The sequence below is a fragment of the Eschrichtius robustus genome, chromosome 17, assembly GCF_028021215.1.
Source record: "Eschrichtius robustus isolate mEscRob2 chromosome 17, mEscRob2.pri, whole genome shotgun sequence".
In the NCBI taxonomy this organism is placed as follows: Eukaryota; Metazoa; Chordata; class Mammalia; order Artiodactyla; family Eschrichtiidae; genus Eschrichtius; species Eschrichtius robustus.
The window spans coordinates 2,904,756-2,923,471 of NC_090840.1; the positions used below are offsets into that span (position 1 = coordinate 2,904,756).

An 18,716-nucleotide genomic window follows, 5' to 3' on the forward strand; every position below is an offset into this window, starting at 1 on the left:
TCTTTTTGTTTGCTTTGTGAAGGTTTATGTGACCACTGATAGCATGGATATGAAATGGGATATAAGAAAAACTCTAAGCAACAGAAGCCAACGTTAAAGAGCGACACTCCTGAGATGTCACACGTCAGCCCACAGCCCCACAGCACAATGACCACGTGAAATCTCAAGTCAAACAGGCCCCCGGCAGATTCATTCAGACCAACCACATCCGCTTAGCAGGACCACTCTGTATATAAAGTTCTTTAGTGCTTTGATATTCTCTGCGTGAAGATGTAATGGAAGGATTGAATAGAAACATGTGAAATCATTTGTTCATTTATTCATTAATATGCTGTCAAATTCAGTTTTCTATACACTATGGTGTTTATTCCATTTTCTGTACTATTAGACATACATATTTAAAAAAATATTTAACTTATTTTTATGAAGAAATTAAATATTTTCTGAAAAAAAGAATCACTTTATTATTGTTCTCTAGCAACAAACCTGAAACAAGTCTCAACCAGCTCAACTACTCATTTAAATACCTCTGCTCCGTGGCAACTTAGCTAAAGATTGGCTTCACACAATTCTATTCTACGTAACACTGTTTTACCCTGTTACATAGCATATAGTTAAAGAACATTTTTGTAATAAACATGTTTCTCTTTTGATATGATACAGAACAAGTTTTTCACACTTCCCAGCAATCACTCAAATATATTAAAAATTGTATCCTTCTTTAAAAGGCACACACATTTACAGGTTCAAATCTTTATTGTTTTAAAATTCTACATGTCTTTTACAATACAACATTTTGTTATATTTAAATGACCTCTAAATGGTTAATGTACAATGAATACGAGTTTTCTGAAACTGAACCATGAATTACGACGTCATCAATAAGATTATTCTAAACAGAATAATAAAGTGTTGGGAAGGTCTGTGTGCTGCTTGAGAAACCCCCACTAGCTCACTCCTCCCTGTAGAACCCAGGCGACCAATCTGTTCAAAGTGCTTTTGAAGACTGCTGATTATGGCTGATCTTAAAGTCAGTCAATCAAATAAGAGTTCCTTTTTGTTTTGAAACATCAAAGGGCATTTAAAAAAATAAATGAAACAATTTGTTTTAGTAATCTACGGAGGCAAACTCAAAATTATGATTATCTGCATGCAATAACACTCCTCTTTAAATAGTTTTGAAGAATTTATACATTTTATAAAGAATGTGTTAAAGAGTGCAAGTTTTCTGATATTGATTTCACAAAAGGACAAGTGCTGGTAATAACAACTAACACTGAATATCTAAGTTCAAGCTAAGGTATATGTAACAGGCGAAGAATATGGCTGATCGTAAACCACAACGCACGGCGTGTGCCCTTTGAGAAAGTGAACTAGTTTGGTCCGCATTTCTAGAGTTACTTGGGTAGAAAAACAAAAACAAAACCATTTTAACTCAGCCAAGGGTTTTGATGAATTTATTGTTCCTAAAATGTAGCCAGGTAAAAAGTAAATGATATACACTAAAGAAGTATGCTGTCGTGTTGACTTGTATATAAAAAGATGGCCTGTTTTTGGAGTGACGAATGAGCACTGTTGGGACAGATCAGAAAAACGTCACAGAATGCCTCAATTTCTTCCATAAATTATACTTTCTTATTCCATGACACAGCTTTCACTCTGTAAAACTTTGTCCCCAAAGGAACTTTAAATCTGTTTTGTGCCTAAGACAGAAAGAAAAGGGTGATTAAACCAAATTACAGAGGTACCATCCTACCACACTGTGCAAAGCTCGATCATTGTGGGGAGAGGGGTGTCTTTATCAAAGGACACAGATCCGCCCCTCACCAGATGAGCATATAAACAGACGAGCCACTAATACTGACGGCAGGGTCGGTAATCACTGCTAAATAATACAGTACAAAGTGAGCCATATGTTATTATTTTAAACATCAAAGAAACCTCAACAACACACAGGTCAAGTTCTATTGCTGTTTTGGCGCACGGGGTCCACAAACGAGCTAGGAAGACTCCTCACTGGATCTCTCTGACTCTACAGCACTGACACTGCCGACATCAGTCAGGTGCATTCTGAGCCATCAATATCTCACATTATCTTTCTTCAGTGGGGGTAGCATTACAAAAGTAAGGAAACATCAGCTCTACCTACAAACAGATTAATCACCAGTTACGCTGTGTTCCTTCTTTGCACATGAAAACACTAGTAATTTAATACTCAGAACAGAAACTTGTTGTAGTTTTCCTGGATATGTTGATAGCTTGTTGGCCATCTACCTCTACTCCTGGAAGGTAAATCACATAAATATTCATAAAATTGCTGGTGCAAACTCACACTCATTAAATTCAGGCCTAATTCAAGTGAATCAGAGGCCAAGAAGAGCACTGCTCTGCATAAAGCATCCTGAGAATCTTCTTACAACTCCTAGGTCCGCGTCCCATGATGGGCTTACCTTTTTGGCCTGACAGTACTCCTTCTCCATCACTTTTCCAAGGACCCATGGTCTTCGAGATGCACCTGAGGCTATGGAATCAAACCATTAAATTCTTTTAGAAAGTACAACTATAATTATTCATGAAAACATAACTGCCAGAGTCAAAACAGTTTAATGACATTCTCGAGAGTGAAATCACAGAAGTGCATAACAATTTATAAAACAAAACTGAATTTTACTTTTCAACCACTAATTTTGGCTTCACTTACTCATTAAGTGCAGATGGTATAAGTCAAACCACAGAACTGACAAAGTTCAAGAAACAAAAACACAATCTGAGTACAAATCATGAACAAATAAATCTAGGAATTCTAAATTAGCTCCACAGTGCCACCTACTGAAAGTGCTAACACATGACCTTTTCTGCTACTGAAAGCAGACAGTTACACAGACAAAATTTATATTCTAGGTTCAAAGCAAAGCATTGTCGTCTCTCTTTTTTTTGGCACCACAATGCAAACACGGTCAGTGCACGATAAATAACTAATAAGGATTAAGGATGAAAGAAAGTCTAAAGGGCAGTACTTGTGTGGAGGGGAGATAAAAAAAATGTGGAAGGAGACACGATGAAAAAGCTAGTTCTCACACGGCAAAGTGTGTAAGAGATAAATACTCATTCTCTTTTAAAATTCATCAGAAGAGAAGTTGTCATAAAAGAGTTGATTCCAAAAGTATTCGACCAATAAATTATCTGTTAAGGGTAAAGCCTCTGAGAAGCTAAAACTGATTTTTATTCCATAAACCTTACTTGGCATGATATAAAAAAAAGATATCCTGAATAAACCATCTGAAATGAACATATAGATACTACCATGTGATACAAAGATAAAAAAACTCCTGGACCACAGGATATGGCAAGTCTACTCTAAGGACTAATAGAGCCCTTCACAGATAATTCACAATTTCTGAAAAGAATCATCTAACACTCATGTCCAAGGAGTGATGAGTCCCCGTCACGGGCATAACAACGCCCTGGTCACCCACACCCACGCCCTTGACCCCCAGGGCAAGGAGTCGGTAGGCAGCATTACCCCAACTGGCATCCTGTTCTGTATGTATGCATGTACGTATGTATGCATGTATGTATGTAGGAAAGGAGGGAGGGACGGAGGGATGGAGGAAGAGGAAAAAAGAGGAGGCTTGAGTTCTGTGGTAAAGACTGTTAAATAAATTCTTTTCCGTGGGACTTGTGAGAGTCTTTACAATGCAAAGGCGCGTGGTAGACAGTGAGAGGTTACTAGATGTAAACACTGAACTCTTCCTGTTCTTAGGAAATGCAGAGTGAAGTAATTAAAGGGGCAGGATGTCACTTTGTGTGGAAACAAACGTGCGCGTGCTTGTGTACAGCCGTGGATCAGTACATTTAGACGTGCACAGACAGAGGTAATGCAAATGGGGCAGAATGTTAACAGCAGGTGACTCTGCGTGAAGGGATATAGGGCTTTTTTATACTGTACTTACTTATGCAACTTTTTTGGTAAATTTAAAAATCATTTTCAAATAAGTCTAAATAAATGAAAAACAAAAAACCTACCAAAAAATTCAAGAAAAAAAATCAAGTTCATTGTTTTCAAGGTACAAAACCAGTAAATTAAACTGCAAGCTTCTCTTCTCATTCTTCATGGTCACATTCTACATAACCCACCGCCAACAGCCACGGTGGCGTGATCGTGTGCGGCCTACTTCAGAGAACGGGCATATGACCATGTTCACAAGTCATTCCAAACAGGAACATCAAACCAAATGGACACACAGTCTTGTTTTTGAATAATTCTATTTAACCTAAGTATCCCAGGGTACCTATTCTGTTCTTTTTGAGTTCTTTAAAGATCAATGTAATAGATGATAGTAGTATACTAATTGTAATTTAGTATACTTTAACAAAGCTTATTGCCTTTTTAAAAAAATTTACTGACAAGTTCAATGAAAGAAAAAGGTAGAAACAGGATGATAAATAGGAGAGAAAAGACATCTTATAATTTAAAAGAATTTATTTTTGCCAAAACAAGTAATGCCCTTATAAACAAATGAGCATGTTATATTGAAGCTTAAATAGGTATGAGAATTTTAACAGTGTAATTCTGCTATTGCTAGATTATGAGATATTTGATCCAACTGCATCAGCAGAATCCAGGAAAATAATCTGGATAATGAAGATTTTAGAAAAACAAACAAACAAACAAAAACCTGATTAGGCAGAGTTCCTGCTTACCTATTTAATTCTGATATAATTAGACAATGTGGGAGAAAAATCTTTAATATATTCTCTCCACTCTAGGTTTATTGTTTTGGTTACAGATGTGACACTTACCCCCCTCACCTGGTTTGAGGTCCAGGGCAGGCAGCGACTCCGAGTGCAGGAAGTACAAGGTGGGACTCACGGTGAAGAGCACGTAATTGTCATGGCGTTCGTCCAGGATGATGAGGACCAGATCTCCCACCTGAAAACTGAACAAAGGAATGATTTCATTGATCTAAGGAGTCACCTTGATTCTGCAATGTTCAACGAAACATTCAATTAACAATGCAATAGGGGGCTTCCCTGGTGGCACAGTGGTTGAGAATCTGCCTGCCAATGCAGGGGACACGGGTTCGAGCCCTGGTCTGCGAAGATCCCACATGCCGCGGAGCAACTAGGCCCGTGAGCCACAACTACTGAGCCTGCGCGTCTGGAGCCTGTGCTCCGCAACAAGAGAGGCCGCGATAGTGAGAGGCCCGCGCACCGCGATGAAGAGTGGCCCCCGCTCGCCGCAACTAGAGAAAGCCCTCGCACAGAAACGAAGACCCAACACAGCCAAAAATAAATAAATAAATAAATTTAAAACAAAAACAAACAAAAAAAAAAACAATGCAATAGGAAATTTCATATTTACATGATTTTGTTTTACTCTACCCAGGCCCTCACGGGAATGCTGGACATACACAGACGCTCAAAGGCTAACGCGAGCAATCGCCAAAGACCCAAAATTTTTAAAAATAAAATTTCCAATACAATCTACTGTTTAAAAGAACACAACCCAAAAAAATGCTTGGGTGAGGGGGAGAAAAAGAATACCCATTACAGTTCATCTAGCTATAGAAAGAAGGTATTCATCCTCATCTTTCATTTTACAATAATAAACATAAATTGAGGGAGCAAACTTACAGTCACAGTGGGAAAGAAAGAACCACCTTATACTACTTCTCCAGTCTCCAAGTAGTCTCCTCAATTTGAAAGAAAACCCAACTGAACCAGCTGCATGTACTTAGTTAGGCTTAAACAAGTCAACAGCGATGACTGACTCGGGGTGAAGCCAGGAAGGAGGGAGCAGGAAGGAAAGAGTAGGTGTGACCGCCTAGGGTGTCTCAGCTGGTGTCTGTCTCTTCAGGGTCCTTCAGAACTGTCGTTTGGAATATCAGTTCAAAGTTAATCTAGATCTAAGATAACTTTAGTGGGTCCTATACCTAATAAATCATTAACATCACTGGGGAAACTTTAAAAAGATAACAGTCTATCATTCACTAATTATTTATCCTACAATTAACTGCCTGCCTAAAAAGATGTGACAGGCACTGTTTTGGAGGATAATACCTTAAAAAAGGAAGATAGGGCCTCTCTGAGGCAGTTTTTTTTTTTTTTAAACTCATCTCTCTCTAATCTTTGAAAGACCTTATATTGATTTGACTTGACATATAGCTGGTAGATAAAGACTGATACACCCAGCCCTTTCAAATCACTGAGAAAAGATAAAACTCTAATGAGAAGTTAAAGATCAGTAACCGGGAGTGCCTGATAACCGAACATATGGTCGATGGATCTATTACAGACAAAATAGAGGGTCTTATTTATTTTTAAGTCAGTCCTGACAAGTGGAGAAGAAATGACCAGTATTCACGAGCTGCTAACAATGCTTTATCAGACACCCTCCTTTCCAGTAGCCCATGCCCAAAACCAATACATCACTACGGGGTAATTTGGTCCTGGAATATTGTCTATTAAATTATTCAAGTGATAATTTTAACAGTGTATTATGGATTTGTAGCATATCAATAAAATGAAGTCTGAGAAATAAAAATGAAGAAACACTCCAACTTCAAATATCAAGATTCTCCAATCTAAAATGAAAAAGACTAAGGTGATAAATGGGATTTAAAAGAGGTGGCACCAGCTGAAAAGGAAGTAGAATCCAAAAGGCTTCAGGAATGTATGTGTAAGTGATAATTAGAGCTATGATAGGAAGGACTTCGAATACAATCCTAACGTTCCCAAAATAATTTAGAAAAACCTTGCTTTTCAATAAAAAAAAAAAATGTTAACTACGAATGAGTACAAAACACTCAGCTGACTGAACCTAAAGTTGAAAGATTATAGCCACTGAAATACATTTTTTCATTGACAATTCAATACTACTCAGTTCGTTACATTATTTTCACAGAAAAAAAGCACAAAATACAAATCAAATACTTACTCTCTAATAGCTATCTTTTCCGAATGCCTTGAGGATACGGAGGACATGCTCTGAGACATCTAGAAAGAGAACAGTTCACAAAGCTTACACAAGTAACATGTTCTCTCTCGATGCACTTACTAGGTCCACACTGCAAACATCTCTTCCAACGTTACACACATTCACGTCTGTGTCCCAGTTTTCAGGGTCCAAACTTCTCTGCTCCATTAATGTAATTCTTTTCCTTCAACAATTACTTTCAGTGGACAAATTTACCTACACTTTTACTTATGTTATTTCTTAATCAGGTTTGGCTGGATTAAAAACTGAATATAGAATCATTTTATTTATAAATACATATTTAATCCTAAAAAATATCACTAGGAAGGAGACTGATGTTTTTCGAGAAGAGTTTAAAACCCACTCTTCCGAGCAAGCATTACGCAAGGAAGGGGCTGCTCCCCCTCCTCTCCTAACGAGCATCGCAGGGGGACACGACGGGACGGGACGGGACGGGACAGGCTAACTGGCCTGTGGGTGCCTCAGCTCGGCCGGGACTCCCCGCTCCTCAGTCAGGCTTCAGCACGTTCCTCACGCTGTCACATGTTACATGGGACACGGGTGCCAAGGTATCCCTCCCAAGCAGAGTGGGCCCAATTATAACCACACAAATCAAGGACAGATAAAATGGATTTCTCTTTGTTCGTTAAGTTTAATTCTGATGCTCAGAATTTCTTCCATTTCCCTTTGAACACTATGAAGGGTCTCAACTAATGTTTAAAAACAAAAGAGAAAGAAAACAACAAATAATGACTAGAAAGACCTAAAAGTGTATTCCAACCTGTTCTCAAAATCATCCAAATAGTCTACATGCTGCCAGTGAGAACAAGTTTAATGATCCATTTTTCAGACTGTATTCAACTCTGTTCAGATTTTCTTACAAAAGCTTAAGCTCTCCACGTATTTGTTACAAACAAGGGCTTAGACGTGAGGAAGCACCGGCTGAACAGAGCTGCCGATCGGTAGGAAAGCGTGAGTGGCGCGGAGGAGCGGGTGCGCTCCGGATCTGAAGGGCCGGACCCTTTCCCTCGTAAGCCTTTCCCCAGCAGCTACTGTGTGCTGTGCGCCACCTACTGTTCCGGGCGCCAGGAGCGCCCCTGTGAACAAAGTGCCTAAACCCTCGCCCAGCACAGCGTCCGTCCCCTCGCCCAGCACAGCGTCCGTCCCCCCAGGGACGCTGCACGGAGCACACGTGGAGCACGTATGTTCTGTGCAGCAGCCCCAGGGGCCGCAGGCAACTCCTCCAAGCCTCCTTGAAAAGGGTTTGCTTCACTCACGGAAACAGCAAATAGCCTTCAAAAAATTGTTTTGGTGATAAATTCATGATTGACAGTCTGGCAGAGCTATGGAATTAATACGTAATTTTTGCTGTTCAAGTTGAGAAAGGCAAAGGAAAGAAAGCAGATGTTTCCCTACAAGACACTTTATTTTTTAAAAAACTCAATTCTAATCAGTACCTTAAAATTTTTCAAAAGTCCTGAACACAGGCCTTAAACTGTTCCTATTTGCTCATAAACTGTCATCATCAGAATTTGAAAAATGAAGCAGCTGCTTTATTAAAGCAGGTAAGACTGACTGTAAAACTGACTCATCGAGCACTTGGTTAGATTCACAGGCTAGAGGAAAGCCAAGGCAATCGAGAGGGCCACGCAGGGTCTCAGGCAAGGTGTCAGGTTCAAACGCCTTGAGTTAAAAAAAGAAAGAAAAAACACCCGTGACGGACAGAACGTGCTGATTCCACACACCTACGGGCGGACGCGTCAACAAGAGCCCCGTGAGGAGGAGCTCTGATGACCTGCTCGCTTGACGAAGAGCCCTAACCTGACATTATAAACACATATAATCATGCAATCCTAAGAGATTACAGCTTCTTAGTAATCAGAAAAGACAATCTGGATTTTGCTGGCTGCTTTTAACGTTAAGACTGAGGCAGTGCATGTGGTCAGGCTTAAGAGTCAACTGTCCTCAATGACCAGCGCAGCTCAACGAAAACTGCCAGGAGAGAACTAATCACACCACACAGCCTTCTGATCTTTATAATGCAATGCAATGCAATGCAAGCAGTTTAAATGTCAAGATCAACTGGGCGAGAAGACCTTACCAGTCTCTGATTCAACCGCTTGTTTTCTTCTTCTTTCAACTGTAGTGTCTGCAGGGGTGGGAAAGAGAGACCCCCTGGTTTATGCTCGAAAATATAGTCTGCGTACTCAAGTCTGGTTCTACTATAAAAGGTTTGTGGGGACATTTCTTTTCTAGGAATCCTTTCCAACTGTCTTATTTACTGGCTTAAAAGAGAATTAGAACAATTTTAGGTTTATTTCCTTAAGCCAAGGATTCTCAAAGTTTAATGTGCATTAGAACCACTTGTGGCCTTGTAAATATGCAGTAACTATCTGAGATCCATCCCCAGAGGCTCTGTTAGGAGGTCGGGCCCAAGAGGAGGAATCTGCAGTTATAATACTCATGCCAGCAGACGCTGATGAACCTTCACTAACAAGAGCACACGTGCAAGAGCACAAATCTGTACAATTATGACTCTGAGTCCTTATCAGACAGTTATCTTGTAGGGAGCTAAAGTGTTAAAAATCTTCAAAGCCTAAGTAATGAAAAGTGGTCTCTGAACAAAGATGTGTAAAGTCTGCAACTGAGAAGAAACCCCTTATTACCATTTTTTTCTCTTCACTTCAATTAATCACTATAAAAACCCTAACTTTTCTTCATTATTCACATATTCTACTTGTGCCCTATTTTGGAAAATAGTTAATATTTTGTTTTTTGAAATTAATATGTGAAATTCACACTTCTATTGTATTGCTGAATCCTGAACTGTTCCTGGCCACTTGGATCAGAGATGACAGGACTTCTCGAAAGTAACCACAAAAATAACCATTTAAAAAAAAAAAACATCTAATTTGGGGAAGTCCCTGGTGGTCCAGTGGTTAAGGCTCAGCACTTTCACTGCCAGGGCCCGGGTTTGAGCCCTGGTCGGGGAACTAAGATCCTACAAGCCACGCGGTGCAGACAAAAAAATAAATTAAAAAAAAAGAAAAGAAAAGAAAAAAAGAAAACCTAATCTATAAACACAAAGTCTGCTTTCAGCGTAAGGTTTACTTCACTGCATCCCAGAGTAAACATATTTATTAAACCCTGTGTTTCAAGAAAACGATGCACTTACTCGTTCCAACAGCATTATCCTCTGCCTTTCTTCAGAGAGCATGTGGACGTTTTCTCTAAGAGAGAATGGCTTATTTTAGTTTAAATCTTAAAATTCTGGACTTCACAGTCTCTAATAAGGTTTTGGAAATGTAACTGTTAATACAGAGCACTTCACAGATTCAAGGGTTTGTACTAAATTTTCAGAAGCAGCCTGTTTAAATTAGGACACATTTTGATGGTGTAGGATGGTATAAAATTTATACCACAGATCCTGAACCTAGACTGATAAACCTTTTGAAATTATGAGCAAAACTTTGTGCATGCATTTTTCTAGGGATAATGTCTTTGAAATTTCAAGCTTTCTCCCAGGGACCATTCTTCTTATCCGTGTTACAGACAAAATGGTCATTCTTGGGAGGCTTCACCATTAAAACTAAAAACAAACAAAATGCCACAAGTCCTTGAGTGAGCTGTAAAACTCAAAGCTTCAGTTCATAAAGAACAAACCAAATCTATATAAAGACTACAAAAGTATTCCTACATGCCTACAAAGCGCTAGTCACTGTCATGTGTGAACTTGCCCATCACACTGAGGTAGTCAGAAACTAATCAGAAAAGAAAACAAGAAAGACCGTGCGGGCTTTTCTTTCACTTTTTTACGCTGAACCATAACTGACAAGTAAAACTGTAATATATCCGGAGTGCGCAGCGCGATGGTCTGACACACGTGCGTGCTGTGGGAGGGGTCCCTCCACCAAGTTACCTAACACACCCATCTCCTCACGTCATTTACCCGCCTCTTCGGTGAGAACACGGCCCACGCTCCACCCCAGCCCCTGGCAGCCGCTTTCCTGCTCTCTGCTTCCAGGAGTTTGACTTTTATCTGATTTTACTTCAGTTTCCACGCAGAAGTGACAACTCCCTCGCCCCAGCACGGCCTCAGCACGCTGAACGCACCAGCGACCCTAAGGAAGCCCTGCGCCCCTGACGCCATGGCCTCAAGGCCTGGACGCCCCTGCAGGGTCCCCGCCGGCCGCCTGCACGCTGCGGTGGCACCTGGGCACCGTATGAAAGCGTGCCGAAGAGGATTCCTGCACACCATCAGTGGCGCTAACACGGGCCGTGGCACGGAGAATTCACACGCGCAGCTCTCAGGTCCACGGGCCGCGGCTCCCGGCGAGCAGGACGGGGCACTCACCGGACAGACATCATGCTGGTCTCCAGCGCTGAGTCCAGCCTGCCTTCGCCGAGGGCATCCGGGGCCTCCGCCGGGGGCTCGGGGGCACAGGCCCCATACAGCTCGGGGGCGGCGGCCACTCCCGGGGAGGGGACAGGCCCGCCGCCCCGCAGCCGGCTGACCTCCTCCTCCAGCCTCTTCTTCTCCTCCAGCAAGCGCGCGCGGTCCTCGGACAGGGACTCGATCAAATCTGCAGCCCCGGGCGGACGTGAGCGTTACAATCGTTGCGTGTGACACGGAACTAACAATGTCGCATTAGGAAGCGTCACTGACCTTTGTCCCGCTCTTGCTGCTGCATCGTGCTTTTCAGCTTGTCACTGAGATCACTGATTATGTTCTCTTTTCTCATTTTCTCTCTCGTTAAAACAGTATTAAAATTGGTCTGGAACAACAGAACGATAACTACTTAAATTATCTGCATGCACAGGGCAGCTAGAGCTAAAGAAAATACGTCTATTTTTGCATGGTGCGTCTCTATGGGGAGAAGAAAAAGCATAATTCACAAGTGATGTTTATTTTGAAATAAAAATGCCACGCTGTGGTAACCACATTCGATTGTATTTTCCTAGTTCTGTATTAAGATGTGTTCCAATTTAATATCTTGAAAATGAATGCTATTTTCACATTATTGTCCACATACTTATTGTCAGAGGAAAAGCATTAGTAAATATTTCTTAAATTTGGGGGAAAGAAATAAAATAGGCAACACTTTAACCAGTGCTGTTATATACTTAACTGTTTCTTTTAGTGATCTCCCTGCCTCTGGAATCTTCCTTCTGTCCTTAGCTAAATCTCGATTCCACAGTCACATTTTGGACATGACTGTATCCCATCTCCTCCTCTCATCTGGATATCTGCTGGTTTATAATGGCTGGACCTGCCACTCCTCGACTTCTAGGAAAGCCTTCTCACTGCGGATCTCATACATACCAACTGCCTGCAGAGATCCCGTGAGCCAATTTCCAAAATTAAGAGTCAAAGATCCTCCAATCAATCATTAATGCCAATGATGCTAGAAACAGAGACATTTAACAAGAAGGTGGCATTCTTGGGCCAAAATTAGTGAATTTGTTAAATATTGAGTTAAACTCATTTCTAGCCAGAAAGCGGACAGGAAGATCCCCTGAAAAAGAATATTTATGATATGCCTTTGTATTAAGCCATTGTCCTGTAACATTTATGGTAGAAAATTAACAAATATTTATAATAGTACGTTAGTTACTTGGTTTTCATAACACCTGGCTGTTTCTGCAATATCAAATGGATTTTCAGAAAAGTTAACACAATTTATAATACACATATTAGAAACAAGACTAGTTAAGGTAAGAGCCAACTAGGCCCAAGCAGCCCTTATAAAGCTAGTTACAAATCAACTCAGGTAACTACCACTTAACATCCAAACACCACTTAAAATTGGCAGGTACCTTAGGAGTCACCTCCCCTGTCGTCTGACAACTACTGAAAGAAGAACTACATTTGGATCAGATGGCTGGCTGCTTTACGCGCTGGTTTCCGTCTTATTTCACCCCCCTCAATGCTGGAAACCTGCAGTTGCACAGGCTCACAGGAGCACAGAGATAGGCAGCAAGAGAGCGGGAGAGAAAGACCTAGCTCACAGAGGAGGAAACATGAAAGCATGCGCAACTTCAGACTTCTAAAAACAGAGACCTGAATGGCCTCTTCACTGACAGTTCTTACTTAAACCTGGTGGCCACCCCCCGGCCCTGGACAGCCCATTCCCTTGGTCTCCATGAAGCACACACTGCTTTGTTTCTGGTTCCTCTTTCTCATTCCCCCTTTTCCAGGCTCCTCTGTCTTTCCCCAGGCCTTAACATTTAAAGTTCCTAAGTGTTTGGAACTATACTTCTACATTTTCTTTCTGTTCTCTGGTTGACATTTTTTTTTAAACTCTAAAAAGACAGTAAGAAAAGGAAAACTGCACCACACCACATTAAATGTGCACATCAACTGTAACATGCCTACCAGTCTCAGAAACGTATTCCTCGGGATAAAAAAGGAAGTCGTGTTACCCCTGGCCTGACTTACACCTGCTCTCACACCGGCCTGGTCTGGCAGCCCTCACTCTGCCCCGCGCCCCAGCCAGCAATCCTCATTATGTAGAAATCCATCCGCGTCGCCCCTTTATTTCCTCTCCCACTGCCGCCCAGCACCTTAGCTGATGTAATGCTCCCTCACAGGGCACTGTGACCCTCAGCGGACCGGCCGCTGCCGACCTCACAAGCACCAGCTCTCACCACTGACCCACAGTAATACGGGAATCACCAAAGCTCAACAGTGCTCCACCCTAACCTACCGCCAGCCTACCACAGGGATAAGAATTGTCAGCATGTAATTTAGAATAAAATTTTACAGCTTAGAAAAAAAATTCAAATATCATCTATGCAGTGATACAAACACTTTCACTTGCAAAAAAACCAAACTGACGTGAAGACGTTAAACGATGTTTACGAGATCACATAGGTAGCTAAGGAACCAGGAACAGAATTCACATTTCCTAATTCCTAATCTAGCACTGCTTCATTCTGAAGCACCTATGTGACATAATGACCATTAAAAAGAAAATGCTTCTATCACGAAGAAGATATTTAATAATAAATACCATCAGGATCAATGTGGGAAAATCACATTTAAGATATAAGAAACCTCAGTTACACAAAGAAATTGTACTTGTTCATGTATGTTCATCTCCTCTAGACCTAGAATGAATGCAGCAAGGTGGGAGACCTACATACCTGTTGTTCAGCAATCAAAGATGTTCGCACATTCTGCATTTCTTCGTTTTTTCTTTTCTCCTGCTCTTCAAGTTGTTCTAGAAACTTAGCTTTTTCTTCCTGGAGCTTTTCTTGAAGTTCAGCGACTAGGCTTGAAGAATCTTCTTTGGTAGATTCAACGGTATGACTTTATAAATTAAATACAGCATTAATTTTTTCAAAATTACACAGAACACAACACTGTAAATCAACTATACTTCAATAACATTTTTTTAAAAAGTAACCAAATGTATTTTAAGTACAATGTAAAGTCACTGAAGAATTTTGTCTAGAAAGAACGACATATAGTGAATTTAGATTTTTAAAAGACTGTTGTAAGGATCCTGGTCAGAACACTGGGGCATGTCTCCATGAGAGGTTTCAGCAGACACAGGATGCTAAGTAATAAGAATCATGTAGGAGTGCAATCATGCGCCCACATCGCGTGGGCGTGCACGGGCGGAAAGCACCTTCCTTCCTAGGTGCCCTGCCCCTGTGCGCTGCCCAGTGCACCGAGGGGAGTGCTGTTTCTGTTTCAGGGTCAGTGCTGTGCGAGGATGAGGCAGGAAGGAGAGGACAGCTCAGGCACAAGGACGTTCAGACACTCCTGGCTCTGTAAACACACGGTCATCCCCAACACCCAGGATAAGCACCCGTGACATCAGCACAGGGTACGTGCTGACCCACAAGGTGAACACTTCGGCAGTAAAAACAAAGAAAGGAGAGCTTATGGGGCTTCCCTGGTGGCACAGTGGCTAAGAATCCGCCTGCCAGTGCAGGGGACACGGGTTCAATCCCTGGTCTGGGAAGATCCCACCTGCCGCGGAGCAACTAAGCCTGTGCACCACAACTACTGAGCCTGCGTGCCACAACTACTGAGCCTGAGTGCCACAACTACTGAAGCCCGTGCGCCTAGAGCCTGTGCTCCGCAACAAGAGAAGCCCGCGCACCACAAGGAAGAGCAGTCCCCGCTCGCCGCAACTAGAGAAAGCCCACGTGCAGCAACTAGAGAAAGCCCACACGCAGCAACGAAGACCCAACGCAGCCAAAAAAAAAAAAAAAAAAAAAAAAAAGAGCTTATAACACAAAGAAGGATCAAGAACCATGCTGTGCTGGGCCAGGGCTTCTTGTGGCTTTACGGTCAGCCCTCCTTATCCCTGGATTCCGCATCCACAGATTCAACCAACCACAAGTTGAAAGTATCCCAGAAAGTTCCAGAAAGCAAAATTTGAATTTGCCTGAGGGCTGGCAACTATTTACACAGCATCTGCATTGTGTTAGGTATTACAGGTAATCGAGAGATGATCTGAAGCATACAGGAGGCTGTACGCGAACACCACGCCACTCTACACAAGCTGACTTGAGCTTCGGCGGGTTCTGGTATTCGGGGGAGGTTCTGGAACCGATCCCCATGACATCGAGGTACTGTATTACTAGTCTGACCAAAAGTACACACTGTGTCACACTGTTGGAGGCGCCCATTAGAAGATGCACCACCAGCCACATCATTCAGCTTTAGTTTGCAGGACCCGAAGGCCCCAAACGGCTCTGACCTCAGGGGGAATTAACCCTAGCAATTCAGCAGTAAGTAATAGCTGAATATTTTACATAGTTTTTTTAACTGCATCACTGGCTGGCTTCCTTTGGGGGATTAGGAGCCATGTGTGTGTTGTGTGGGGAGAAGACATTTAAAAAAGGGTTACAGTATCTCACAATTTAGTTAAAGGTGTTTCTGATCCAGCGGTGCTACCATGGAAATCTAAGAAATTTATCAATAAAGGCTGCCCTCCCCCAAAAGAGAAACTTACATAACCCTATCCTTCCATATATTAATTTAAAACCTTAAAAAGGCCTTGAACTTAAACCTCAAGGAAGCAAGGTGTATCTGTCACCAGCTGGGAACGTCATCCCATCACACGGAACCTGAAACAGAGCAGCTCTGGTTCCCCCACGTCCATGAGCCAGTGTGTGCGAGCAAAGCTATCACACCCAGTGCTCCTAGTAACTAGGAGACCCGCGCTGAACACACACCAGAGTGGCCTCTCCCCCATCAGCGACTGCATTAGATTTGGGCCTAGTAACCGAGTAGTTTATCGTGGGTTTTTTAAAACTCTTCTGAGATGACAAAATAAGAGATTGGAAACGACACCCTATGCCAGTGTTCCCGTCCCCAGGCAGACCCACAGCAACTGCTCCTGGACACACGGCTATGAGCAGCACGGGAGGCAGGCTTCCTGACACATGCAAACCACACACGCGCGTCCTGCACGCATGTCCCATGTACACGGGCTGTGAGAAAGCCCTTGCCCTCAACTCTCAAAATGATCTATACTACTGACTTCACTTTTCCCAGTTACATGGGGGAAAGGTACCCACTTTTAATTTTGCATTTCCTTAACCCCAAGTAGACGGAGCAGCTATTCGCATCCTGGCTGTCTCTCTGTCTTCTCCGGTCTGTCGATTCACATCCTCTGCCCATTTTTCTCATGGATTGTTGGCCCTTTTCTCGCTGATCTGTGTGGGACCTCTCTGACGTTACAGACATAATTAATACTCCCACTTACATCTCGCCAACGTTCCTCCCAGGCAGGTGGCCTCTCAACGCTGCTGCTGGCAGACGCACAACTGGCCGGGTGGGGGCGGCTGGGAGAGGAGCTGGCCGGGGTGACTCCCTTCAAGTCGCCTCACTCCCCTTCAAGGGTTTCCTCTGTGCGACAGCAGCCGAGAACGACACCATCCAGAATCCCCTTCCCAGGAAGCTCTGGTTTCAAGTTTGGCAACAAAAAGTTACCTGCATAAAGGAGTGCTAAAGAGTCTATCGCTCCAGAGGGGGCTGTGACCAGACAGGAGGGCAATAAGGTTCACAAGAGGTTTCCAGGCGAACTCCCTAGGTTGACGTCTCAGTAGACAACTGGCAGGAATCTCCAAAGAATCTGTAACGGTTTCCTGATGAGCCACCAGCTTTGAACTTCAGGGGACTGTGAACCTACCAATCCCCAGTCCTTCAGCAGCAACCCTTCACTCCGCCAGCCCTCCCCAAATTCATACAAGTTCTAAACCTAGTATTAAACTCTTCATTCTTGGAATACTTAAAAGAGGTTCTATTTTTCTAAGCTCATACCAGACAGACACAAATACGACCCTAGGGGAAAAAACCATCAAGACAGGAACCTGGAACCGATTCTCTGATCTGCTCCAACCTGAAGGCAGTAACCACCTCGGCGCCAGGGCAACGGGCGCTCTGGCGGACCGGGCCCCCCACTGCAGAACCGGACAGCTGTGTCTTCCGGGAGCGAGAGTCTGGAGACATCCAGCGGAGCCCCCAGGGCCCACCAAGCTCCCCTGCCCCCTTATCTGGAGAGATCAGGACCACCTTCCTGAGGTCCCTTCTCAGTTAAGCTGACCTTTCTTCTCGACAACCTCCCCCACCATTTCACTACTTCCCGACCCAGCGCGGCTTTCAATCCCCAGATCCCAGAGGAGCTAAAAATCTAACCAAGGAGAAAATACAACTGCAAGATTTTCTTCATTTATTTTGGCAGAATCATAGGAAATATGTACAGGGATGGATCCAATGAGAGTTAGAACAGGAAGAATCAGGCCAAAATTTGCGTGGATGTAAAGACCAGAGATTCTAGATTCAATATTAGCTATTATCAGTTTGCTATGGTGATTGCCTGAAACCTGGACCTAACGGGTAAACCACGGCCTGCAGGCCAGATCCGGCCTGTGACCTGTTGAGTTTCACCGGAGCACAGCCACGCCTGTTCATTCATCTCTCTCACTCCTCTTGATACAACAGCAAAGCTAAATAGCTCAGAGACCACTTAGCCCACAAAGCCTAGAATACTGAAAAGGAAGCCTTTACAGAAAGTGCCAGCTGGTTCTCTACACCAGTGACTCTCAAAGGGTGGTCCACAGAACCCCGGAGGTAACTAAAACACTCGTCAAGGGATCACTAGGGCCAAAACTCCCCACACGATGACGCCAGGATGCTACCTGTCTTTTACTCCCTGCTGGCATCGCACAGATGATAAAACTGTTGACACCTTACTGGAGAGACAGTAGCACCAACTGTACTCTCAATGACTGTATCCTGCACTTCAAGGCACTCCAAGTGAAGGCAGGTTGATTTTGGAATATCCTTGATGCAGTAAAATTATTAATATTACTGGATCCTGACCACTGAGGCTACATCTTTTAATCCTCTGTGTGACAAAATGAGGAGCACCTACGAAGCCCTTCTGCATCACAAGGCACGTCTGTCTCATGGAAAAGCACCTGCACGGCTGTTCTGTGTGCGCCAAAGGAGCGCCTTCTTTCATGGTGCACTACTTCTATTTGAAAAATGACAAGCTTTGGTTACTGAGGCTTGCGTTTTTGACAGATGTTTTCTCAAAAAATGATCAACATTACTTCAATGAGTAAGTGACATAATTTGTTACCACTGACAAAATGTGACTCTTTAAAAAGAAACTAAAATCTTGGGATTTATTGTATACCCCCCGGTAGGGCCCAGAGAATGCTCCTTCACCAAGGCTTTCAGAAACCCCACCCCAAAGGCTCTGCAGGG

At 42.9% G+C, this 18,716-nt stretch overlaps 1 protein-coding gene across 2 annotated transcripts in view; it reads right to left on the bottom strand.

Moving 5' to 3' along the window:
• Window positions 1-299: 299 nt before the first annotated feature.
• RB1CC1 (RB1 inducible coiled-coil 1) overlaps window positions 300-18,716 on the bottom strand; it is a 58,765-nt gene continuing 40,348 nt past the window's right edge. Inside the window, exons 16-24 of one of the 2 annotated variants that reach the window (XM_068525340.1) lie at window positions 14,126-14,291; window positions 11,646-11,754; window positions 11,334-11,562; window positions 10,155-10,209; window positions 9,081-9,128; window positions 6,941-6,999; window positions 4,813-4,940; window positions 2,451-2,521; window positions 300-1,703 (exon numbers count right to left, since the gene is read on the bottom strand). In XM_068525340.1, coding sequence (XP_068381441.1) covers window positions 1,626-1,703; window positions 2,451-2,521; window positions 4,813-4,940; window positions 6,941-6,999; window positions 9,081-9,128; window positions 10,155-10,209; window positions 11,334-11,562; window positions 11,646-11,754; window positions 14,126-14,291 — 943 coding nt within the window. In that variant the 3' untranslated portion in view covers window positions 300-1,625. Of the gene's footprint in view, window positions 1,704-2,450; window positions 2,522-4,803; window positions 4,941-6,940; window positions 7,000-9,080; window positions 9,129-10,154; window positions 10,210-11,333; window positions 11,563-11,645; window positions 11,755-14,125; window positions 14,292-18,716 lie in introns of both variants that reach the window. The other variant, XM_068525339.1, reaches the window with a different exon arrangement.